Below are 26,420 nucleotides of genomic sequence, written 5' to 3'. Positions count from 1 at the left end.
GGGTTGTTCTGAACATAATGAGCCCGTTTGTCTGTTGTGAGGAGAATTCACTGCGGAACGCACACCTGACTCCTTCCTATGCAGTTAGTGTTAAATACGCCTGCTAGAATCCTGACTAGAACCAAAAAATGTGATCATATTACTCCAGTGCATGCCTCCCTACACTGGCTTCCTGTTGGGGCAAAGGCTGATTTCTAGGTTTTACTGCTAACATACAAGGCAGTACATGGGCTTGCTCCTACCTATCATTCTGATTTGGTCCTGCCGTACATAGCTACACTACGGTCACAAGATGCAGGCCTCCTAATTGTCCCTAGAATTTCTAAGCAAACAGCTGGAGGCAGGGCTTTCTCCTATAGAGCTCCATTTTTATGGAATGGTCTGCCTACCCATGTGAGAAACGCAGTCTCGGTCTCAACCTTTAAGTCTTTACTGAAGACTAATCTCTTTAGTGGGTCATATGATTGACTGTAGTCTGGCCAAGGAGTGTGAAGGTGAACAGAAAGGCTCTGGAGCCACGAACCGCCCTTGCTGTCTCTGCCTGGCCGGTTCCCTTCTCTCCACCGGGATTCTCTGCCTCTAACCCTATTACAGGGGCTGAGTCACTGGCTTACAGGTGCGCTTTCATGGCGTCCCTAGGAGGGGTGCGTCACTTGAGTGGGTTGAGTCACTGACGCGATCTTCCTGTCTGGGTTGGCGCCCCCCCTTGGGTTGTGCCGTGGCGGAGATCTTTGTGGGCTATACTCGGACTTGTCTCAGGATGGTAAGTTGGTGGTTGAAGATATCCCTCTAGTGGTGTGGGGGCTGTGCTTTGGCAAAGTGGGTGGGGTTATATCCTGCCTGTTTGGCCCTGTCCAGGGGTATCATCGGATGGGGCCACAGTGTCTCCTGACCCCTCCCGTCTCAGCCTCCAGTATTTATGCTGCAGTAGTTTGTGTCGGGGGGCTATATCCTTCCAGTTTGTTATATCCGGAGTACTTCTCCTGTCTTATCCGGTGTCCTGTGTGAATTGAAGTATGCTCTCTCAATTCTCTTTCTCTCGGAGGACCTGAGCCCTAGGACCATGCCTCAGGACTACTTGGCATGATGACTCCTTGCTGTCCCCAGTCCACCTGGCCGTGCTGCTGCTCCAGTTTCAACTGTTCTGCCTGCGGCTATGGAACCCTGACCTGTTCACCGGACATGCTACCTGTCCCAGATCTGCCGTTTTCAACTCTCTAGAGACAGCAGGAGCGGTAGAGATACTCTTCGTGATCGGCTATGAAAAGCCAACTGACATTTACTCCTGAGCTGCTGACTTGCTGCACCCTCGACAACAACTGTGATTATTATTATTTGCTAATGCTGGTCATTTTTGAACATTTGAACATCTTGGCCATGTTCTGTTATAATCTCCACCCGGCACAGCCAGAAGATGACTGGCCACCCTTCATAGCCTGGTTCCTCTCTAGGTTTCTTCCTAGGTTTTGGCCTTTCTAGGGAGTTCTTCCTAGCCACCGTGCTTCTACACCTGCATTGCTTGCTGTTTGGGGTTTTAGGCTGGGTTTCTGTACAGCACTTTGAGATATCAGCTGATGTACGAAGGGCTATATAAATAAATTTGATATGCACACCAAAATAACGTCCAGTTTCTCTGAATTGCCTTGTGAAAGCCTAACACGAAGATTAATTTGATAATTTAGCTAGCCATGTTGGTGTAGCGACCCTGGGTTTATAAGCGTGGAAATCGACCCTGCCGGTGAGCGCGTTCCTGTAAGACGTAGAGTCGCAAGCTAGCGCGAGGACGCGCTCTTTGAAAGGAGGGAGTAGTGTAGCGACCCTGGGTTTATAAGCACGGAAATCGACCCTGCCGCACGAGCATGCTTTTGCGGCACAGTCGATAGCGCGCCGGACCTCGGGTTCGAAGGTCGAGGGTTCGAGACCTGCTCCCTGCTGTTTCATTACATTGACAATAGAACAATTTCAAATAATGCCCACCTGACCCAGATTGCGATTTATAAATGGACTGTTTTCGGATTGCATAAACAGTAACGGCAGGGATGCGGGGTCGCGTTCCAAATGATACAACCACAAGTGTGCTTACGCTAGATCCCTAACGGCACAGCTAGGAAAACTGCAAAAAGCACCTTATACACTACATGACCAAAAGTATGTGGACACTTGCATGTCAAACATTTCATTCCAAAATCATGGGCATTAATATGGAGGTGGTCCCCCCTTTGCCGATATAATAGCCTCCCTCCTTCTGGGAAGGCTTGCCACTAGATGTAGGAACATTGATGCGGGGACTTGCTTATATTCAGCCACAAGAGCATTAGTGAGGTCGGGCACTGATGTTGGGCGATTAGGCCTGGCTCGCAGTCAGCGTTGCAATTCATTCCAAAGATGTTCGATGATGTTGAGGTCAGGGTTCAACTGAGGACATACAATTTTTTACGCGCCATGCGCTTCAACACTCGGCAAGCCCGTTCTGTGAGCTTGTGTGGCCTACCACTTCGCGGCAGTTATTGCTCCTAGACGTTTCCACTTCACAATAACAGCACTTACAGTTGACCGGGGCAGCTGTAACAGGGCAGACATTTGATGAACTGACTAGTTGGAAAGGCGGCATCCTATGACGGTGCCACGTTGACAGTCACTGAGCTCTTCAGTAAGGCCATTCGACTGACATTATTTGTCTATGGAGATTGCATTCAGCAACGGATGTGGCTGAAATAGCCACGTCCACTAATTTCAAGGGGTGTCCACATACTTTTGTATATATAGTGTATATGGTTGAAAACTAACATTTTTCAGGAATATTCTGATACTACTGACTGCAACCAGAATATTTTCAGATTTCGTTAACATATGTGGTGAAAAGTACAGTAAAAAATGCACAAAATCAACACCGTAATATTTGGCTTCAGTCTTGTGTCAGGTGAACTGTTGTGTCCTCACCGTTAGTCCACAAATGTTCCCATAATCTCCAAAATATTCCCTTTTAATTGCTACCATGGTTATGCATATGCTTTTCATATTTCTTCTGTAAGAAACATGTAAATGTAGCCCTATCCATATAGGCCAATTCCCAGAAATGTAAGGGGTGATTGACAAGGGGTTGACAACATCTTAAATCAGCCATAAATACACTTGTGACGGGAATGGAAGCTTGTCGTGTCCAACAGGGAGGGAAAATTGAATGCTAGCGTCACCAAAACTTTTACCTTTTTAAAACATTTCTAGCTTGCCTATGGGTAACAGGGTTGACATGCTACGCTCGACTTGCTCAGTTTTCCACAAAACACCAGAAAATTACCAAAAAGAGTAGAACCAGCTTACCTGCTTTTACACTAGGATTTGATTACTACATGTACAATGTTTTTTATTTTTTGCAAATAAATAGTTTACCATATTAAAACACTAGTTCACTTCCCGTAACAGGGTTGACCTTAACATGTGTGACAGGGTTCTTTGACCTTAAAATTAATAACTGGCCACATTAAATAAATTGCATAATCTTCAGAGATTACTGTTTAAAGCAACAAAATAACAACTAGAGCTTTACAATGACCGTGAAAACTTGGATAAACATTTGAATTAAATGGGTTCAAATCTTTGAAGTAACAGGATGCACATGTCAAAACGCTGGCGGAATTTTGCCACAATATTTTTTTTTACATTTTCCATGTGGTCTATATTAAAATGCACTTAATATATTAGGCTTTTAAACATGGAATGTGTGCACAATTTATACTTCAAATATCAACAAAGGCACGCATTTCTTGGAATAACTCGCTCTGATACTGTAGTCCTAATTTAACCTAGTTGTGGGGAATCCCCTGATTATTTTACAACCACTTACAGTAAGTATGTTTGTCCTGGACCTCCACTTCCACAAATCAATATTAGATTCACTTGAGACCAGTACAGTATCTGTTTTATGTATGTGCTCAGACTTCAGACTCACTGTGGTTCACTGGGCTAGAGACTCAGAGGAAACAACCATCCCACTACTGGTGTAACTGGCTGCTAGCTCAGCCTTTTATTGACTTGGAGACAAGTGTGATGAGAATGCCAGGCCGCATTTGAGGACCAACTAGGATTACTAAACTTTCCCAAAAAGTCCAGGTTTTCCTGAAAATCCTGGTTGGTGCATTAAGGATTACCTGTTTATTCCCTGCTGATTCTGTGCATCTTCCAACCAGGATTTCTAGAGAACCTGGGAATTTTGGGAAAGCTGCCGGAATTCTGCAACCCGTGTCACAAGCCAGGCATCCGCATGACACTCAACTGACCTTTCTAATGGTTATGCAGTGGTAGCCAGCAGAGTTTACTAGTGGTTATTAGATTCCCGAGTAACAGTAGGTAAGAGGGTGGTGAAGGAGTGTTTCATCTGGGAGCCATTTCAGACCGACCGTACATCCACTGTCAAATTAAGCCCTGTGATGGTGCTTGAATATATTACCCTTGTAATAATAATAATAATAATCTAAGGCACTTTACGTGTCTGGCACCGTCTCGCCCCGGCCATGACATTTTAACGGCCCATTATATTTCTGTAATACGATTGGTTTTCAGCAGCCGCCCCGTAGAGGGTGAATAGGGCTGGGAGAGAGGCTGGGAGCTAGGCTCACACAGAGCAATGCTATACAGTGCTACAGAGCAGGCGTTCAGATCATCTCACAATTGTGTAATGGACAGATCTGCCCGTCTCTCAAATGGCACCCTTCCCTACAGTATGTACTTTTGACTAGAGCCTATAGGGCCATTTGGGACGCAGATTAGAACATTGACATCCACCAACAGCAGTAGGTTTGTGGGGAATGGAATGGCTCCATTTTGGATGACAGATTTTACAGCACTATAATACAACATTTAACTGGGCAGGTCTTGTGTTCAGAGGGCCATAATGTGACGAGCTACAGGAGGTTGTGTGTAAAGGAGGACCTCATGTTCATTATGCATGTCTCTTTACAAGCACAATGAGTGGACATGGGGGCACCTTTTAGACGAGAAAGTTTTTTTACACACTTGGCTAGTTTCAGACATAGCTTGAGTACCACATGCCACCTTATTCCCTACTAAGCTCACTACTTTCGACCAGGGATATTGTGCCATTTGGGAGGCAACCATTCAGTAAATTCCCTGTGTGTTTGATTTACACCACCATTCAAAAGGTTGGGGTCACTTAAAAATGTCTTTGTTTTTAAAAGAAAAGCACATTTTTGGTGCATTAAAATAACAAACTGATCAAAAATACAATGTAGACATTGTTAATGTTGTAAATGGAAGCGGCAGATTTATGAAATATCTTGTCACGCCCTGACATTAGATATTTTAATTCTCCATGTGGTTAGGTCAGGGTGTGACTACGGTGGGCAAACTATGTTGTCTGTTTCATTGTTGGCCAGGTATGGTTCCCAATCAGAGGCAGCTGTCTATCGTTGTCTCTGATTGGGAATCATACTTAGGCCGCCTTTTTTCCACCTTAGTTTGTGGGATCTTGTTTTTGTACTGTTGCTTTCCAGCCCAACAGAACTGTGCGTTTCGTTTTGTATTTGTTTTTTTCTCGGTGTCATCAATAAAAGAAAGATGTACGCCTACCACGCTGCACCTTGGTCTCCTCCTTCCAACGACGAGCTTTACATATCTACATAGCCGTAAAGAGGCCCATTATCAGCAACCATCACTCCTGTGTTCCAATGTCACGTTGTGTTAGCTAATCCAAGTTTATCATTTTAAAAGGCTAATTGACCATTAGAAAACCCTTTTGCAATTATGTCAGCACAGCTGAAAACTGTTGTTCTGAGCAATAAAACTGGCCTTCTTTAGACTAGTGTCACACCCTGATCCGTTTCACCTGTATTTGTGATTGTCTCCACCCACCTCCAGGTGTCACCCGTTTTGCCCATTAGTCCCTGGGTATTTATTCCAGTGTTCCCTGTTTGTCTGTTGTCAGTTCGTTTTTCCGTGCTCCTGCTTTTTCTTCTCTCTTTTGCTAGTCCTCCCGGTTTTGACCCTTGACTCTGAACCCGCCTGTCTGACCTCGAGCCTGCCTGCCACTCTGTACCTCCTGGACTATGACCTTGTTTATGATCTTTTGACTGTCTACTACCATTCTCTTGCCTGCCCTTTGGATTATAATAACTATCAGAGACTCGAACCATCTGCCTCCCGTGTCTGCATCTGGGTCTCACCCTGAGCCCTTATAGTACAAACTGGCCATGACAGACCCAGCAGACTTAGACCAGCTCCGCCACGCTGTCTCCCTGCAGGGAGCCACCATTGGGAGGCATGAGGAGCTATTGCTGGACCTTTTGGAAGGGCTTCGTTCCCTGATGGAACGCCACGACCAAGGGCTCAAGGCTATTATGGAGCGAATCAGTGAGTTAGCTCATAGGCAAGCCTGCCACCTCTGAGACCACCCAATAACCTTTACTATTAGTGGTGGGTTTGTACAGCCTACACCGGCTACCCAAGAACCGCACTTACCACCTCCGGAGCGATATTCTGGGGATCCTGCCAGGGTTCTTTCTTTCTCAGTGTTCCCACATTTTTGAGCTGCAGCAAACTTCTGACCGGTCAAAGATGGCGTATATTATTATGCTAATGTCAGGAAGGGCGCTCTCCTGGGCTATGGCAGTTTGGGAGAAACAATCCACTATTTGATGTGATCTGGAGGTCTTCATGGCAGAGGTGAGGAAGGTTTTCGATTCTCCATTATCCGGGAGAGAATCGGCCTGAACTACTTGAATTAGGCCAAGACTCCCATAGTGTGGCAGACTACGCTGTAGTCCTTTGCATGTTGGCCACCAAGAGTGCCTGGAATCCAGAGTCCTTATTCAATTCTTTCCTTCACAAATTATCAGAGGTGATAAAAGATGAGCTAGCTACTCAGGAGTTACCGGGGGACCTCGACTCCCTCATTGCCCTCACCATTAGGATTGATGGAAGTCTACGGGAATACAGGAGGGAGAGGGGGTCTGGCCTATTTCACACTCGCTCATCCGCTGCAGCTCGCTCACCTCCGAAGGAATCCGGAAGTCCCCGAAGGCTTTTTCCCCCAAGGGGATCCGAGGCCACCCGAGCTCCCTCAAGAATCATTGACGTCGGATGAGTCGGATACACCGGAAACTATGCAACTGGAAAGAGCTAGAGTATCGCCTAGGGAACATTCATGCAGGCTACACTGGTGAGCCTGACTGGGAACCGTTTAACTCCCATTACCAAAAACTAATTTTATTACTGTGGGTAGACCCGTCTAAGTCTCTCCGGGTGCTCATTGACTCTGGGGCAGATGCGTTTCATGGATGCTACCCTGGTATCAGAACTAAGTATACCTACTGAACTCATCTAGAGGTTTTTCAAGTTTTTTTTTTTCTTTCAGCAAGGCTTTGCTACCTCCCATTGTCCATCGTCCTATTGACCTCCTCCCGGCCACCACACCGCCTCAAAGCTGGCTATATACCCTGTCTGGTCCTGAGACCAAGGCCATGGAGGAGTACAGAGGACTATCTGGCTGTTGGGAGCATTTGTTATTCTGTGCTCCTGCTGGCGCAGGATTCTTTGTGGGAAAGAATGACAATAGCCTGCGTCCATACATTGATTATCAAAAATTGGTACCCTCTACCACCCCTCTCATCGGCTTTCGAACCTCTCCAGGGGGCTACCATCTTTTCCAAACTGGACCTTCGGAATGCCTACCACCTTGTGCGGATATGAAGGAGACGAGTGGAAGACAGCTTTCAACACTGTCAGTGGACACTGGGTACCTGGTCATGCTTTTGGACTCAACGCCTGGTCAATGATGTGCTCTGGGACATGTTGAATCGTTTTGTTTTTGTCTACCTTGATGACATCCTGGTTCTCTCTCGTTCTGCCCAGGAACAGGTGGCTTTGGTTGTTTGGGTTATTGAGGCTCTGGTCCGCAAGACACAACGTTCCCAGCCGGACCCTGGCTAACAGGATACTCGTTCCTGATTCGGCCCGGCCTCAGGTCCTGGAATGGGCTCACTCTTCCAGGCTCACCTGTCATCCTGGGGCTCTTCGTACCCTGGCTTTCCTCCGACAATGCTTCTGGCGGCCCACCATGGCTGCTGATGTCTCGGCCTTCATTGCCACATGCATGGTGTGCGCTCAAAGCAAGATTCCGGAATGCTCCGTCTGGCCTCCTTCAACCGCTCCCTGTCCCTCATCACCCTTCGTCCCATATTTCCCTGGATTTTTTTCACTGGGCTTCCCCCGTCAGATGGTAACACCACCAATCTAACGGTGGAAGGGAGGTTTTCCAAAACCACCCACCCAAGTTACCTTCAGCCAAGGCGACGGACCAGCTCATGGTGCAGCACGTCTTCCGAATCCATGGACTCCCGGTTGACATGGTCTCGGATCGAGGTCTTCAGTTCCCATCCCGATTCTGGAAGGCGTTCTGCATCCTTATTGGGTTGCCAGGCTGTCAGTCCTCAGGGTTTCATCCCCAATCAAAACGGTCAGTCGGAGCGAGCCAATCAAGACATGGAGAAGACACTTTGGTGTCTCGTTGCTAGTAAACCCACCACCTGGAGCCAGCAACTGGCCTGGGTAGAATATGCTCGGAACACTCTTCCCTGCTCGGCTACTGGACTCTCTCCCTTCGAACGCTCCATGGGGTATCAGCCTCCACTCTTCTCAGAGCAAGAAGTTGAGGTAAACATGCCCAGATGTTCATCCCCCACTGTTGGTGTACCTGGAAGAGAGCTCGAGGCGGCTCTTCTCAAGACCACCTCCAGGTATCGTCGACAAGCGGTCCACCACCGGACTATGGCTCCCCGCTATCGGGTCAGGCAGAGGGAATGGTTGTCCTCACGGGACCTGCCCCTCCGGGTGGAATTCCACAAATTTTTCCCCTGTTTCATTGGTCCTTTCCCCATTTCTAGAGTCCTTAGTCCCACTGCTGTTACCACGTACCCTCAGTGTTCACCCTACTTTTCTGTTTCCAAGATTAAGCCCTTGTCGCAGTCCTTTGTCTTCTGTTTCTAGGCCCATACCTCCCCGTGTCGTCGACGGTCAGCCAGCGTACACGGTGAGACACCTCCTGAGGGTTCGACCACGGGGCAGGGGTTTCCAGTACCTGCTTGACTGGGAGGGTTATGGCCCAGAGGAGAGGTGCTGGGTTCCCGCTAAAGTGGTGATGAGGACCCGTCCCTCATCACCGCTGGCACCCCCGTCACCCAGGTGGGATGCCAGGTGGCGCCCATAGGGGGAGGGGGTACTGTCACACCCTGATCTGTTTCACCTGTCTTTGTCTCCACCCACCTCCAGGTGTCACCCGATTTCCCCGTTGGAACAAATACCCAGGGACTGTGTTGCCAGGTCGTCTTGTCAACCAGCGTGTTTTTCTGTGCTCCTGCTTTTTCTTATCTCTTTTGCTAGTCCTCCTGGTTTTGACCCTGTTTATGATCTTTTGCCTGTCCACAACCATTCTCGTCTGCCCCTTGGATTATAATAAATATCAGAGACTCGAACCATCTGCCTCCCGTGTCTGCACCTGGGTCTTGCCCTGTGCCCTTATAATTAGTTGAGTATCTGGAGCATCAGCATTTGGGTTTGAATACAGGCTCAATGGCCAGAAACAAAGAACTTATTTTGAAACTTGTCAGTCTATTCTTCTTCTGAAAAATGAAGGCTATTCCATGCGAGAAATTTCCAAGAAACTGAAGAACTAGTACAACACTGTGTACTACTCCCTTCACAGAACAGCACAAACTAACCAGAATAGAAAGAGTGGGAGGCCCCGGTGCACAACTGAACAATAGAACAAGTACCTTAGTGTCTAGATTGAGAAACAGACGCCTCACAAGTCCTCAACTGGCAGCTTCATTAAATAGTACCCGCAAAACACCAGTCAGCGTCAACAGTGAAGCGGCGACTCTGGGATGCTGGCCTTCTAGGCAGGGTTCCTCTGTCCAGTGTCTGTTCTTTAGCCCATCTTAATCTTATTTTTATTGGCCAGTCTGAGATATGGCTTATTCTTTGCAACTCTGCCTAGAAGGCCAGCATCCCTGAGTCGCCTCTTCACTGACATTGAGACTGGTGTTTTGTGGGTACTACAACACTGTTGTATCAGAGAATAACAAGGGGCTTTCTCATATCTGAAGGCTCCTTGGCACTGTAGACACCATATGGCATGATATTCAATTACACACATACCTCATCTAGGCTGTCTGCTGCCATATCTGCTTATGGTTCATGCCAAGTGGCCTAGATTTGCCTGGATTCAGTGCATCCCATGTTAAAATATGTATTTGAGACAAATTGGTCAGCCTCTCTCTCCATGATTGGGTGCGTCACTGAAATGGCATATTCCCACAAGGCTCTGGTCAAAAGTAGTGCAATATGTAGGGAATAGAGTGCCATTTAGGACAAATACTTACTAGTGGGTCTGTATGTCTGCCAACAGTAGCAGCTGCCCATACTGTCGTATGAAGAACAACCTTTTTATTTTGTAACAGTATTTATTGGAATTTCACAATTTTCACCCATATTAAGAGATACAGAGACAAAGCACACACAAAAAAAGCACTCATGCCTACGCATATATATACACATACACATATATACCACACACACCCATACATACGTACACCATTTTCCTCTTCCCGCTCGGTGCTTCTCTCACCCCATCCCCATCATTGCGTCTCTCAATACATACATTTTAAACAAACTTAAACAGAAATTAAACAAAAAAGCTCAGTTTAAATCAAGAAGTTAGGTTCCACACATGGAACGTACAGTGTAGTTCTGAAATGCATAGATCCCCGCCATTCTAAGAGAATCCTTGCAGCATAATAGCTGATACCTCAGGTTCTAGGTAATTTAGATAAGGTTCCCATACTTTGTAGAACTGGTCTGTTTTAGAATGCAATGTACATGTCAGATATTCCAGAGGCACCCATTCAAATAGTATCTTATTCCAATCTTTAATAGAAGGAACCTTATCACTAATCCACTGTAAAAGGATGTTTTTCCTCGCTGGGAAGGTAAGGATGTTTTAAAGCCTCCTTTTACCCACAGAAGTAACATGCCTACTAGGGAGACCTAAAAGTAAAGAAACTGGGTCCAATTCTAGATCAACCCCTAGGATCTTTTCAATTTCTTGCAGAACACCAGACCAGTATCTTTGTATTTTGGTACATGACAATAAACAATGTGTTAGGGTGCCTGTATCAGTTTAAGAACAACCTTTTTAAATAAATGTTTCCTGTGTGTTCACACTAACTTCCGAGCGAGGATGCTTTTCCTGGCAGGCTTCCAGTCTCCATTCTGTGGGTGCCATTTGGGACACACTGGGTGAGGGCTCCCAACCCTATTAATGTACTTTTAAACCTCTGCAGAACCCTGCTGACACCCTCCTAGGCCTACTACCATGTTCTCACACACACACACACACCCCCTCAGTAAATTAATACTGCTTTTATAGCGCTAGTCAGGGAATTTGAAAAATAAATAAATTCAGATTGCCTCCAATGGCATTTAGTAAATGTTTCATTAGTCAATGTCTTGGTAGAACAGGGGTGTCAAACATGTGTCCTGGGGCCTTCGGTGACAAGCCGTCTGATGGAATGCTGCGCAGACTGGAACCGTTTGTAGTGCACTATATAGGGAATAAGGTACCATTTTGGACACAGATCCTCACTCTCACTTGAAAATATTAGATGTTGGGGAAACAACCATTCACACAGCAAATTCAGTGGAGGCCATTGTTATACAGTCCTCTGTGAGCACAAAAGAGCTTTGTCATTGGTGTCTTCTGGGTCAACAATGAACATTTCTGACTGGATTTTTTTTTCTAAAATGGCCACTTAGATATCAGAACTTTAATACCCCTGTTGTAGAAAATGACAGAGGGTTATAGCTAACCGCAACCCACACATTCATACAGTAACATTTTGCCTAATTTTGTGCTAACGAGTTGAAATGTAAAATGAATGAATAAAACAAATTGAAAAGTGAGGGACTGTCAAATCTAGTGGTTCCTCTGTCGTTCTATAGCTTTCAAGACCTAATAGTGAGAACATTATTAGCTAGACTGGGTCTGTGAGATTATATTAGTTTGGTCTACTTAAGCAAGTTATGCCATTGTATATATAGACTAATAAGAATGAACCAGTCATTTACCCCACTAGTCTTGAACCTATATACACCCAATGACTTGGGAGGGCAGAGACTCAGAGATGACTATTGTGTTAGACAACAAGCTTTGGGTTTGAGGTATACAGTCTAAAACAAAGACCTCTACTCCAGAATCCATATCACTATTTCCAGATTAGTTGAGACAGACATTGTTTTGATTAGAGGGTTATTTACCTTTACCTGGTGCCTGAGGGAGGAAGGCCCCAATTAATTTGGACCTCTTCTTTTCATAGCCTTTCTGTGTGATGTCACCTGCCAAAGGAGAGGAAAACTACCGTTAGTGAAACGGAAGGATATAGAATAATAGAAGCTTAGGCCTATTCAGAGATCTGCGTGCTGCTACAGTATCACTGATACCAGACCACACTATCCATGGCATCAGCAGACGACAGTATACAACAGGTTAAACTGTTTGGTTAGTCGCTGCTACGCTTTGTCCTTTTTTATGCTGAAGATGGGTGTTTGGCACTAGGTTGGACAAACAGGAAGTGGCAGATAGAACAAGGGAGGGAGGAACAAGGAAGGAGAGAAGTATGGATTGGGTAGTAGCCTAGCTGGAGTAGATGATTGCAGTGACTGTAGTAAGTGTCTGTGATAAATACGACAGTCCCAGCTGCCAGTGTGTATTACTCACCAAGGCCTGGTGCCCTCACAGGTAATAAGGAGAGGCTGGGGGAAAGAGGAAGGGGAGAGGGCTCGGACACTAGTCACAAGATCTGGCTTCTCTAACCACGGAGATATTAGCTGTCTGTAGCTCTCAGAGCAGGGGAAGCAGATGTGACTATGGGTGTGACTGTGTGTGTTGGCAGGCAAATCCACTTTGATTGAACTCAATGACCGGCCGGAGTGGATAAGGAATGAGCAGCAACAGGCTGGCAGTGAGATGAGGAAGGCAAGCTGGTCATTTAGCGCATCAACCAACCACAGTAGTGCATTGATGACACTGATGGACACAACATTCATGACAGTATGTGGCTGAACAAGACAGACATTCTAACATTTCAGGCATTGAAGATGTAGAGCATTCAATTTCAACTGGAAGGCTTACATTAAGGTGTATAAAGGCCACTTTAAACTCATAGTAAAAGCAGTAGTGTACATTAAAGCGCAGTAATACCCAGGTATGTTCAAGAAAACAGCAATACATAAAAATAACAACTGTCAATAACTCAATAATACACTACATGGACAAAAGTATGTGCTTGTCGAACATCTCATTCCAAAATCATGAGAATTAATAGGGAGTTGGTCCTCCCTTTGTTGCTATAACAGCCTCCACTCTTCTGAGAAGGCTTTCCACTAGATGTTGAAACATTGATGTGGGGACTTGCTTCCATTCAGCCACAAGAGTATTAGTGAGGCCGGGCACTGATGTTGGGCGATTAGGCCTGGCTTGCAATGGGCGTTCCAATTCATCCGAAAAAAAGTGTTCGTGGAGTTGAAGTCAGGGCCAGTCAAGTTCTTCCACATCGATCTCGACAAACCATTTCTGTATGGACCTCCCTTTGTGCATGAGGGCAATGTCATGCTGAAACAGGAAAGGGCCTTCCCCAAACTATTGCCACAAAGCTGGAAGCACACAATGTCATTGTATGCTGTAGCATTAAGATTTCCCTTCACTGAAACTAAGGGGCCAAGCACGAACCATGAAAAACAGCCCAAGACCAATATTCCTCCTGCACCAAAATTTACAGTTGACACTATGCATTTAGGCATGTAGCGTTCTCCTGGCATCCACCAAACGCAGATTCATCTGTCGGACTACCAGATGGTGAAGCGTGATTCAGCACTCTAGAAAATGCGTTTCCACTGCTCAAAAGGCCAATGGCGGCAAGCTTTACACTACTCCAGCCGACACTTGGCATTGCACATGGTGATCTTATGCTTGTGTGTGGCTGCTTGGCCAAGGAAACCCATTTCATGAATCTCCCAATGAACAATGTGGCTGAAATAGCCGAATCCACTAATTTGAAGGGGTGTCCACATACTTTTTGCCATGTAGTGTTGATCAAGCTTTTGGAATCCCTTAAATGTGAATCATATATTCTATATTTCGAAACAGAGGGCAGAGGGGGTTAAGGCCGTTGGGGGAGGGAGTCAGCGGTGTGAGGAAGCAGAGGGGAAGGCAGGGCACATGGTACTAATTAGCATCTCCAGTAGGAGAGCTCCCACCCCAGTGAGACTGTGGATGCAGCAGCGCAGCAGGGACTGGTAAACATATGAATATTTAACCAAACTACCATAGTCTCTATACCAGCCCAGTCTGGTTGAACAGAAGGCTGTCTGGAAGGAGGCCTGACCTTGTCTCAGGCATACAGAGCGGATAGACACACACGTGAAGTCTGCACCAATGCGTGGCACGCCAAAGACACCATGACTGAATAACTTACCCTGCAAAACATAGGTTACAGCACGACCCACTGTGAAGCTTTACACACACACCAAGCATCTTCTTGGCACGATGCACTGATGTTCGGGGAAACGATCCAAGCCAAACTGAAATTAATTTGCGAGTCAACTTCTCTAGCTCTGGATTAGAGATTTCCTGATGAGCTCGTGCTGCTTCAAGCAGTAACCCAGGAGAACAGACAGACACAGAAAGAGACAGACGAGAGAGAGTGAGACAGAGCGGAGATGGCGCTGGCGTCTGTCTGACTGTATGGTACGCAACCTGTTTGATGGCTTTAGCACATTCACCCAGCCAGCTTTGGGGCGAAGTTCTGTTTAAGACCCAGTGAGAGAGTGCATCCTCAAACTGCCTCTCTAATGGCACACTAGTCCCTTCGTAGTGCACTACATTTGACCAGGGCCCATAGGGAATAGAGTGCCATTTGGGCAACCGCCTCAGTCGTGTCCTCCAGAGCAGGAGAGGAGACCGCAGGAGACAACGAACGACAAGGCTCTTTAAAAATATTGAGGGTGACTCATCATGACTTCCCTCCCACGGTGCTGCTGCAACAGCTGTTTACGAGAACTCATCTGGAGACAGAAACAAGCGGTAGGTTTCCACAGACGGGGCTGACAGCAGCCACTCTTAACTTAGACCTGCCCCGAGCCACTGATCACAAGCCACTGAGAACCACATAATAAAGAGGTCCCTTGTTGACTGAAAGGCGACAATGCCACATAGATGGTGACTTGACAGAGTTGAACACACACACACACACACACACACACACACACACACACACACACACACACACACACACACAAAGCCGTCCCCTGTCCCATGTCCATAGAAAGTCTGAATGTTGACAGAAAGACAATGCCATAGATGGTGACTTATAGGTAAGTGTCCCAAATTGCACCCTATTCCCTATATAGGGTTCTGGCCAGAAGTAGGGCACTATAAAGGGAATATGATGCCTTTTGGAATGCTCCATTACAGTTAAAGACATTTGAAGAGCTTTGAGCACTCTGATGAGTCAATACATTAAGAAGGAATACCAGAGGCAACCCGAGAATTACTGTACAAACCCTTTATGCAGATGGTTTTAATCACGTCTTACTTCTGGAAAGAACACTTGTGGAAATAATTAGCACCAAGTTGAAGTGCAACGGAGCTTAACACTAAAATATACATGCAGTCCTCTACACTATTCTGTATAGTACAGTGATTTATGCCTGATGCTTTCTATATCTACTCGGTAAGCTGCGTCGTGCTATGAATCATTTAAGATACATACTGTACTAGACTCCATCCATCCAATGCTCAGTCCTTCTATTTCCTTTCAGACACTCCTTTGGTTTCTAAAACACTGTGCACCAAAGTGGCCATACAAGAGCACGAGCATATACAGTCCAAGTAGGCTAGCATCCTCACAGTCAATTGCAGGGTGTAGCCCAGTAGCCACCATACTCACAGTGCTAGTTTTGGCACCAACACATGAAACGATTACTGCACAGGAAAATGGTGAGTTGGACAAAGAAGTCCTACCTGCTTTTTTTAGTGCTGACAAAGGTTGTAACCCATACCGCTAGACAGACACACCCATTATCACTCTGCTTTCCTCGCCCTGGTTCTCAACATTTAAGCTCAGTTTTCCTTTTCATAGATTGTCCCCAGGAACTCAGTTGTCTGTGCTGCTGGAGGCTTTGTGCCAGCATGTGAAAGAGAAAGGCGAACCACACAACAGTGTAGAAAACAATAAGAGTCTTTGACCATAGAATAGGAAGGGAAAGGAGGAGGAGATGAGGTAGTTTGACAGGAGGAGGAGGAGCAGCCGGAGGAGGAGTAGAAATGGGAGGAATGGCATGCTCGATCCTAGTCCTCTCCCAGGAATGTTTACGAAACACTACCATAGCTGCCCAGGGTCGTCTGAAAGTAAAGACTGGACTGACATGACGGGTGAAACTCACTCACTCACTCGCCTTCACCACACCCCCCCCGAGAATTTTCCTCCCTCCCTCTCCCTTCCTCCGCATCACAATGTTTATCTCTGCTGGATGTAATGGGGGAAACAATCAAATCAGCACAGTTTCCTTTTTAGGCGATGCCTGCTGCCTGAGCCTCACTAGCAGCCCCTTCCCTGTTGCTCCGCGGCCAACCCAGGCTTATATGGTCATCACAGCCAGGGCCCACTTTACAGACAGGCTAGAGACAGGCTACTGTACACTACATACTGCAGGCGGACAGTACAGCTGCTTACTGTACAATAAACCAGGTCCATCATGTCCCCCCCAAACGGCACCCTATTCCCTTTACAGTGCACTACTTTTGACCATAGCCCTTTGGGCCTCAGTCAAAAGTAGTCCACGATACAGGGAATAAGGAGCCATTTGGGGCACAGATCCAGTGTGGATCTTTAAGGTTCATGTCCCAAGGCTCAGCTATCAACGAAAAATAAAACAAGTGCTGAGATCTTACTGGTCAGTGGATACCAAATCTGTCTAACTCATCATAGTTAGTGAATGGGAACTCAGGAGGCACTTACACACAGACTCAAAGCCTTGAGCATCTAAGGTTTGTCTGTAAATCAGAACAGCAATCTACAAAGGCGAGCGGACTGTCTTCAGATAAGAGGTGCAGGTACAGCTGGAGTTCAAATGAAAGTATTTTTCACATGCACCGAATACAACAGGGGTACTGTGACACGCTTACTTACGAGCCACTAACAACGCAGTGTTTTAAAAAGTACCAAAAATGTGCAAAATGAACTAAAGGAAAAATAGTAACACAAAACTAGGCTAACTACAATGGGTACCGGTACCTAGTTAATGAGCAGGGGTACAGGTTGGTTGAGATAAGTGAGGTAATACTGTATGTATGTATGTATGTATGTATATATATATATATATATACACACACACACATATATACAGTTGAAGTTGGAAGTTTACATACACTCATTAAAACTTGTTTTTCAACCACTTTCTACAAATTTCTTGTTAACAAACTATAGCTTTGGCAAGTTGGTTAGGTCATCTACTTTGTGCATGACACAAGTAATGTTTCCAACAATTGTTTACAGACAGATTATTTCACCAGTATCACAATTCCAGGCGGTCAGAGGTTTACATACACTAGATTGACTGTGCCTTTAAACAACTTGGAAAATTCCAGAAAATAATGTCAAGGCATTAGAAGCTTCTGATAGGCTAATTGACATCATTTGAGTCAATTGGAGTTCTACCTGTGGATGGATTTCAAGGCCTACCTTCAATCTGTGCCTCTTTGCTTGACATCATGGGAAAATCAAAAGAAATCAGCCAAGACCTCAGAAAAAAAATTGTAGACCTCCACAAGTCTGGTTCATCCTTAGGAGCAATTTCCAAATGCCTGAAGGTACCACATTCATCTGTACAAACAATAGTACGCAAGTATAAACACATGGGACCACGCAGCCGTCATACCGCTCAGGAAGGAGACGCATTCTGTCTCCTAGAGATTAACGTACTTTGGTGCGAAAAGTGCAAATCAATTACAGAACAACAGCAAAGGACCTTGTGAAGATGCTTGAGGAAACAGGTACAAAAGTATCTCATGCCACAGTAAAACGAGTCCTTATCGACATAACCTGAAAGGCCGCTTAGCAAGGAATAAGCCACTGCTCCAAAACTGCCATAAAAAAGCCAGACTATGGTATGCAATTGCACATGGGGACAAAGATCGTACTTTTTGTCCTCTGGTCTGATAAATGATGCGGATATATTGAAGAAACATCAAGACTTCAGTCAGAAAGCATGGTATCAAATGGGTCTTCCAAATGGACATTGACCCCAAGCACACTTCCAAAGTTGTGGCAAAATGGCTTAACCTGTTGAGTGTAGGGGGCAGTATTTTGATGTTTAGATGAAAACGTACCCAAATGAAACTGCCTATTAATCAGGCCCAGAAACTAGAATATGCATATAATTGTCAGATTAGGATAGAAAACACTAAAGTTTCAAAACTGTCAATATTGTCTGTGAGTATAACGGAACAGATATTGCAGGCGAAAACCTGAGGAAAATCCAAAGTGGAAGTGCCTTCTATTTTTTAAGCTCCCTGTTCCATTGCATACCTTCCCTCCATTTAAAGGGATATCAACCAGATTCCTTTCCCTATGGCTTCCACTTGGCCTGAACAGTCTTTAGACAGTTTCAGCCTTTTATTCGGAAAAATGAGTGAGAAAGATCATATCGCGTCAGTAGATGGCTGGCTGCCAGCAGAGTTTTGCATGCGTGAGCAGCTTGGAGCAGACATTTTCTCTTTCAAATTGAAAAAGCTACGGTCCTGTTGAAATATGATCGATTATTTATTGTAAAAACAACCTGAGGATTGATTATAAAAAACGTTTGACATGTTTCTACGAACTTTACGGATACCATTTGGAATTTGTCTGCCCCGTCGTGGCCGCTCGAGCCTGTGGATTTCTGCACATAACGCGCCAACCGAATGGAGGTATTTTGGATATAAAAAATCTTTATGGAACAAAAGGAACATTTATTGTGTAACTGGGAGTCTGAGTGCAAACAACTGAAGATCAAAGGTAAGCGATTCATTTTATTGCTTTTCTGACTTTCGTAACCAATCTACTTTGCTGCTAGCTGTTGAATGTTTTGTCTGCTGAGAGAGATGTCCTTAGCAAACCAAGCGTTTATGTTTCGCCGAAAAGCTTTTTTGAAATCTGACACGTCAGGTGGATTAACAACAAGCTAAGCTGTGTTTTGCTATATTGCACTTGTGATTTCATGAAAATTATATATTTTTAGTAATTTAATTTGAATTTGGCGCTCTGCAATTCAGCTACAAACCTGACTCAGTTACACCAGCTCTGTCAGGAGGAATGAGCCAAAATTCAACCAACTTGTTGTGGGAAGCTTGTAGAAGGCTACTTGAGTATATGTAAACCTCTGACCCACTGGGAATGTGATGAAAGAAATAAAGGCTGAAATCTCTTATATTATTCTGACATTTCACATTCCTAAAATAAAGTGATGATCATAACTGACCTAAGCCTGGGAATGTTTACTAGGATTAAATGTCAGGAATTGTGAAAAACAGAGTTTAAATGTATTTGGCTAAGGTGTATGTAAACTTCTGACTTCAACTGTATACCAGTGTCATGGTCGTCATATGGAGGAGACCAAGGTGCAGCGTGATATGAATACATAACTCTTTAATAAAACACTTAACAAACTATACAAAACAAACCGTGAAGCTAATATGGATAGTGCAGACAGGCAGCTAAACAGAATAACAACCCACAAACTATCCAAGGAATATGGCTACCTAAATATGGTCCCCAATCAGAGACAACGATAAACAGCTGCCTCTGACTGAGAGCCAATCTAGGCAACCATAGACATAAAAACACAGAGACTAGAAAAACCTCAAACATACAAAAAACCCTAGACAATACAAAAACCACCTTTGTCACACCCTGACCTAACCAAATAATAAAGAAAACAAAGATAACTAAGGTCAGGGCGTGACAACCAGTCCAAAGTTGACACCTACTCATTCAAGGGTTTAACACACATACATAACACATATGGAATCATGTAGTAACAGTGTTAAACAAATCAAAATATATTTTAGATTCTTCAAAATAGCCACCCTTTGCCTTGGACAGATTTGCAAACTCTTGGCATTCTCAACCAACTTCACCTGGAATTATTTTCCAACAGTCTTGAAGGTGTTCCCACATATGCTAAGCATTTGTTCGCTGCTTTTCCATCACTGCGGTCCAACTCATCCCAAACCATCTCAATTGGGTTGAGGTTAGGTGGCTCAAATGCATTAAGGAAAGAAATTCCACAAATTACCTTTTAACAAGGCACACCTGTTAATTGAAATGCATTCCAGGTGACTACCTCATGAAGCTGGTTGAGAGAATGCCAAGAGTGTGTAAAGCTGTCAAGGCAAAGGGTGGCTACTTTGAAGAATTTCAAATATAAGACATTTTGATTTGTTTTTACACTCTTGGTTACTACATGATTCCATATGTATTATGTCATAGTTTTGATATCTTCACTTATTCTACAATGTGTAAATTAGTCAAAGTAAAGAAAACCCCTTGAATGAGTAGGTGTGTCCAAACTTTTGACTGCTACTGTATGTATATCATGTACTGCTCTAGGGATATAATTATTGTTTGGATAACCTTATTTACTATTATGTAGTATTGACTCTTTACTCTATGCACACTGCAAAGACTACTGCAGAGAACACCGGAAGAAGAACGATCACAGTGACTTATTATAACATTTGTTTATGTATCAATAAATCCCATAAGGGATGAGTTGCCAACTGGCGATTTGACACAAACATAAATGTTCATTCATTCATTTCCTTCATTTTATGTAGGGGTAACGTGACTATGCATAGACAACGGAGACTGGCAGCAGCGCATGTGAAGAGTGTGAAGGAATGTGTGTGTGTGTTGGAGTGTCAGTGTAGTATGTACGAGTGTGTGGTTAGTCCAGTGGGTATACGTCAAGCCTGTGCAAGAGAGTCAAAGCAAAAAATAGGAATAACTAAGAATAAAAGGGAGGGGGGTCAATGCAAATAGTCTGGTTAGCCCCTCACACAGGGAGGGTCTCTCAGCGTAGGTGGCCAGGGCCCCAGAGTCCCATCAAAGACCCTGGTCCACCATGCACACATTCAGACTGTGTATACACCCAAAACACACACACACACGTCAAATTCCAGCTATCTAGCTATGAACTAAACAGGGACAAATTCCAGGCTAGGCCATCAACAGGAGAAAAGCCAGTTCAAGAATGCCTGCTATGCTACAATATTGTGTGAATAAACACATCAAAAGATGCAGAGGACTACAAGTACCATGCTAATGGAGGCGTTAGCGCTCACTGTTATAGAATCAAAAGATGTAAACCGTGTTTCTACAGGCACCTGTTAAATATGACAATATCTACAATACACATTGTACTCACCCAGCATATCCAGTCCCAAGAAATGGGACACAGGTGTTGTGGTGTAAAAGCTGTTGATATTAGGACAAACTACCTATGTCTCTGTCTACAGAGCACCACAGTGTCCTGTAAAGCAGAGCTGTGCCTCTGTATTCCCTCCTGAAGCACAGAGACAATGGAAAAACTCATCTAGAGCTCAGGCAGGTAATGCAGGAAAACAACCCCCTTATTTGCATTTCACAAACCATGTAGGCATTTCAAAGGAACAAAGGAACAAGGTAACCGTCTCCTGACATCCTCTGCTGCCTTTGTAACCAGTCACATTACACTCATTCTCTTTTGAGCCATTCGATTGGTTGTCAATTAGCTTTCCCATACAAACCACTTTTTCCTGAGGGGCGGTCAATCCAATCAGTGAAGAGTCAGTCTGCACCCCTCCAAAAACCTTTCCAGTTGGAACATTCCAATCTGCCTGCCCAAACATGCTATACCGGCGACATCAGCAAAAACAAACAAATTTGCGTTTGTTGGCACCTAGGCACCACAGTGACAGAGATCCTCTAGCTTGCTCCTGGGGAGACCTGGGGAAGTGAGGACAGGGAGGGGCACTGCTGGAGCTTTATGGTGGCTCGGCTCAACAACAACAATAACAAAAAGAACAACAGTAGGGCTGGGACGACAGCAGTATCACAACATTTTTTACATGGCAAAAATTGTCCCTTGAAAATCTGCTGTATGTAAAATATTGTGTGCTATAGCTTGGAACATGAATAAATGTGACTATGGATGACAACATAACGGGTGAACGTTTTGGTTTTAGCCATAACACTACACGGCTGATTCAAATAATCAAAGCTTGATGATGAGTTGGTTATCTGAATCAGCTATATCTCGCTGTGGCAAAAACCAAAACGTGTACAGGGGGGCAGGACAGGGTTTGGGAAACCTTGCTAAATTATATGGAACCTTACTATTGTTGCCTACTGGAACAGCAGCCTATCTTCTATAATGGTAGAAAGGAGGGCAGCTCTAGATTTCACTGTCTGCTGTCAAACTATAATGATTCATAGCATCCTCTTTAGAAGGCTTTCTGCATCAACAGTTAAGATGGAGGAATTCCTAGCGATGTTGAGCTTGTTAGTACATTGACATACTGTGTTATTTGATATAATAACACTGATTTCCTGACAAATTTCCCAGGCTCTAAACAGGGCTGAGACTGCATCCCAAATGGCACTCTGTTCCATTTATAGTGCACTGCTTATGACCAGGGTCCAAAGGGAATAGGGTGCCATCTGGGACGTTCCTTGAGTGTAAATGTTTCTTTTAAGGACATTGTTGAGATGCAATGGGCTTTGGTAGTGGTAGTGGTGGGAGGGGAGGGATTTGGTGGTGGTAGTGGTGGAGGGGATGGCTTTGGTAGTGGTGGGAGGGGAGGGCTTTGGTAGTGGTAGTGGTGGGAGGGGAGGGCTTTGGTGGTGGTAGTGGTGGGAGGGGAGGGCTTTGGTAGTGGTAGTGGTGGGAGGGGAGGGCTTTGGTAGTGGTAGTGGTGGGAGGGGAGGGAGGGATTTGGTGGTGGTAGTGGTGGGAGGGGAGGGAGGGATTTGGTGGTGGTAGTGGTGGGAGGGGAGGGAGGGATTTGGTGGTGGTAGTGGTGGGAGGGGAGGGCTTTGGTAGTGGTGGGAGGGGAGGGCTTTGGTAGTGGTGGGAGGGGAGGGCTTTGGTAGTGGTGGGAGGGGAGGGCTTTGGTAGTGGTGGGGGGAGGGCTTTGGTAGTGGTGGGAGGGGAGGGCTTTGGAAGTGGTGGGAGGGGAGGCTTTGGAAGTGGTGGAGGGGAGGGCTTTGGAAGTGGTGGAGGGAGGGCTTTGGTAGTGGTGGGAGGGGAGGGCTTTGGTAGTGGTGGGAGGGGAGGGCTTTGGTAGTGGTGGGAGGGAGGGCTTTGGTAGTGGTGGGAGGGGAGGGCTTTGGTAGTGGTGGGAGGGGAGGGCTTTGGTAGTGGTGGGAGGGAGGGCTTTGGTAGTGGTGGGAGGGGAGGGCTTTGGTAGTGGTGGGAGGGGAGGGCTTTGGTAGTGGTGGAGGGGAGGGCTTTGGTAGTGGTGGGAGGGGAGGGCTTTGGTAGTGGTGGGAGGGAGGGCTTTGGTAGTGGTGGGAGGGGAGGGCTTTGGTAGTGGTGGGAGGGGAGGGCTTTGGTAGTGGTGGGAGGGGAGGGCTTTGGTAGTGGTGGGAGGGGAGGGCTTTGGTAGTGGTGGAGGGGAGGGCTTTGGTAGTGGTGGGAGGGGAGGGCTTTGGTAGTGGTGGGAGGGGAGGGCTTTGGTAGTGGTGGGAGGGGAGGGCTTTGGTAGTGGTGGGAGGGGAGGGCTTTGGTAGTGGTAGTGGTGGGAGGGGAGGGCTTTGGTAGTGGTAGTGGTGGGAGGGGAGGGCTTTGGTAGCGGTAGTGGTGGGAGGGGAGGGCTTTGGTAGTGGTGGGGGGGAGGGCTTTGGTAGTGGTGTGAGGGCAGGGCTTTGGTAGTGGTGTGAGGGCAGGGCTTTGGTAGTGGTGGTGTTGGGAGGAGGGCTTTGGTATTGGTGGTGTTGGGAGGGGAGGGCTTTGGTATTGGTGGTGTTGGGAGGGGAGTGCTTTGGTATTGGTGGTGGTGTGAAGGGAGGAATTTGGTAGTGGTGGTGGGAGGGGAGGACTTTGGTAGTGGTGGGAGGGGAGGAATTTGGTAGTGGTGGTGGGACAGGAGGGCTTCAGGTAGTGGTGGTGGTGGGAGGGACCAACATACAGAGAGTAATTCATTCCATTATTAAAGTCCAGCAAGAGCCAGAGAACACAAGGAGTCCATTTTCAGATCGGACCACACTTCACTAACTATATTTACAATCCAGAGGCCAGGAAAGTCCCACGGGGAAAATAGTATGATGTCAGCAGACTATATGCCAAGAAATTACGTGAAAGAGATATAAAGATGCCATCCGTCACGTAACTGGAGAATATAAAGTAAGAAAAGATACACGTCCTCCATCACTTCACAAGGACAGGTTTCTACTCTAAAGATTCATCCATTTCACATGTTTTTAATATAGCCGGACAAAGTTGACTAGACTATTTCTTTCTAGATCCTTTTTCTTAATTATTAATATTTTTTAATTTTACCCCCTTTTCTCCCCAATTTCGTGGTATCCAATTGTTAGTAATTACTGTCTTGTCTCATCGCTACAACTCCCGTACGGGCTCGGGAGAGACGAAGGTCGAAAGCCATACGTCCTCCGAAACACAACCCAACCAACTGCTTCTTAACACAGCGTGCATCCAACCCGGAAGCCAGCCGCACCAATGTGTCGGAGGAAACAGTACACCTAGCGACCTGGTCAGCGTGCACTGCGCCCAGCCCTCCACAGGAGTCGCTAGTGTGCGATGAGACAAGGATATCCCTACCGGCCAAACCCTCCCTAACCCGGACGACGCTAGGCCAATTGTGCGTCGCCCCATGGACATCCCGGTCTTGGCCGGCTGCGACAGAGCCTGGGTGCGAACCCAGAGTCTCTGTTGGCACAGCTAGCGCTGCGATGCAGTGCCTTAGACCACTGTGACACCCAGGAGGCCCTTCTAGATCATTTTCAAGTAATGAATATCTAGTAACAACACAATCGGTTATGGTTAATCCACAATGTTATTGTGGCATCATAGTAAAGATTAAAAGCTTATTTTCTGGAGGGAATATGTTCCTGTTTACAATGAGATGAAAACTTTGTGACCACTCAAATAGAGGCACCCTGTTGGTGGCGGTGGCAGTCTCAGTCTGGGGCTGATGGCTCAACCAGAACTCCACAGCAAAATCAACGGTTTCATCGTTTGTCATTAGTGGTTCTGTTCAGTTCGTCAGTCAGTCAATGCTGCTGTGCTGAGTTCTACGAAAACAGCTGGAGTCCCCTTAAAGGTTTTCCATCAACATGACAGCTGCCTGTTAATAGGCACACCAGACCTCATTATAACCTGCGCCATATTCATTAGGGCACACCATAGCAAAACGTTTTGCAACAGAAAACAAAACTAAGCTTTTCTTATTGGACAAGTCCAGGTAGTCCCTCCCTGTTTCATCCATTTTCTCCCCCTAATGAATACTACCCCAGTGAATTAGATCATGTGTGTCTGTAGCTGAAAAGCAGAATGGTCATTGAATATCCTTTATAGTTGATGGCGTAGAGTTTAGTAATGTTGAGATTGACAAGCAGGTCAGTCAGGGCAGGTTGTGTCCCAAATGGAACCCTATACCCTACATCAGGGGTACTCAACTCTTCCTCTACGAGGTCCGTAGTCTGCAGGTTTTCTGTTCTACCTGATAATTAATTGCACCCATCTGGTGTCCCAGGTCTAAATCAGTCCCTGATTAGAGGGGAACAATGAAAACACGCAGTAGAACTGGCTTCAAGGTCCAGAGTTGAGTTTGAAGGGCCCTACACAGTGCACTACTTTTGACCAGAGCCCAAGTCAAAAGTAGTGCACTATGTAGGGAACAGGGTGCCATTTGGGACGCAACTATAGTTTCGTGAGGCAGGAGGTCGGGTAAGGTATGTAAGTGAGTGAACACTACTTCGCTACTCAATCAACTGTGTGACTGTCTGACTGTGTTAAGGAAAGGAGAAACTCAAGACACAGCTGCACTGTAAACACCTCGGTTAGGGGGGCAAGACATTATGACTCTCACACACGCACACGCACAAACACACACACAGTATAACAGTATAACAGTATAACAATAGGATTCAGGCGGTATAGTTTGTCATCATTGAGGCTCAATACATGAAAAAGATAAAGAGAGAGGGCTCCTGGTGACAGACAGAACTCTTTGTGTGTCTGTGGGTCCAACTGTCAGAGGGGGCTGTTTCACCCTCATGGTAAATATTTCTCTGTGTGTGAGTGGCACC

At 45.8% G+C, this 26,420-nt stretch overlaps 1 protein-coding gene across 18 annotated transcripts in view; it reads right to left on the bottom strand.

Annotated features, from left to right (window-relative positions):
• Nucleotides 1-26,420, bottom strand: part of LOC112259592 (disco-interacting protein 2 homolog C) — a 255,580-nt gene that overhangs the window by 106,194 nt on the left and 122,966 nt on the right. For 9 of the 18 annotated variants that reach the window (XM_042328721.1, XM_042328723.1, XM_042328726.1 and 6 more), the window contains exon 2: nt 12,328-12,405. In XM_042328721.1, coding sequence (XP_042184655.1) covers nt 12,328-12,405 — 78 coding nt within the window. Of the gene's footprint in view, nt 1-12,327; nt 12,406-14,543; nt 14,716-16,090; nt 16,409-21,534; nt 21,770-26,420 lie in introns of those variants that run through there. The other 9 variants (XM_042328722.1, XM_042328739.1, XM_042328733.1 and 6 more) reach the window with 8 other exon arrangements.

The sequence above is a fragment of the Oncorhynchus tshawytscha genome, linkage group LG10 (genome assembly GCF_018296145.1).
Source record: "Oncorhynchus tshawytscha isolate Ot180627B linkage group LG10, Otsh_v2.0, whole genome shotgun sequence".
NCBI classification, from domain to species: domain Eukaryota; kingdom Metazoa; phylum Chordata; class Actinopteri; order Salmoniformes; family Salmonidae; genus Oncorhynchus; species Oncorhynchus tshawytscha.
The sequence above is the reverse complement of the archived record's forward strand: the minus strand, read 5'-3'. Positions and strand labels throughout refer to the sequence as shown.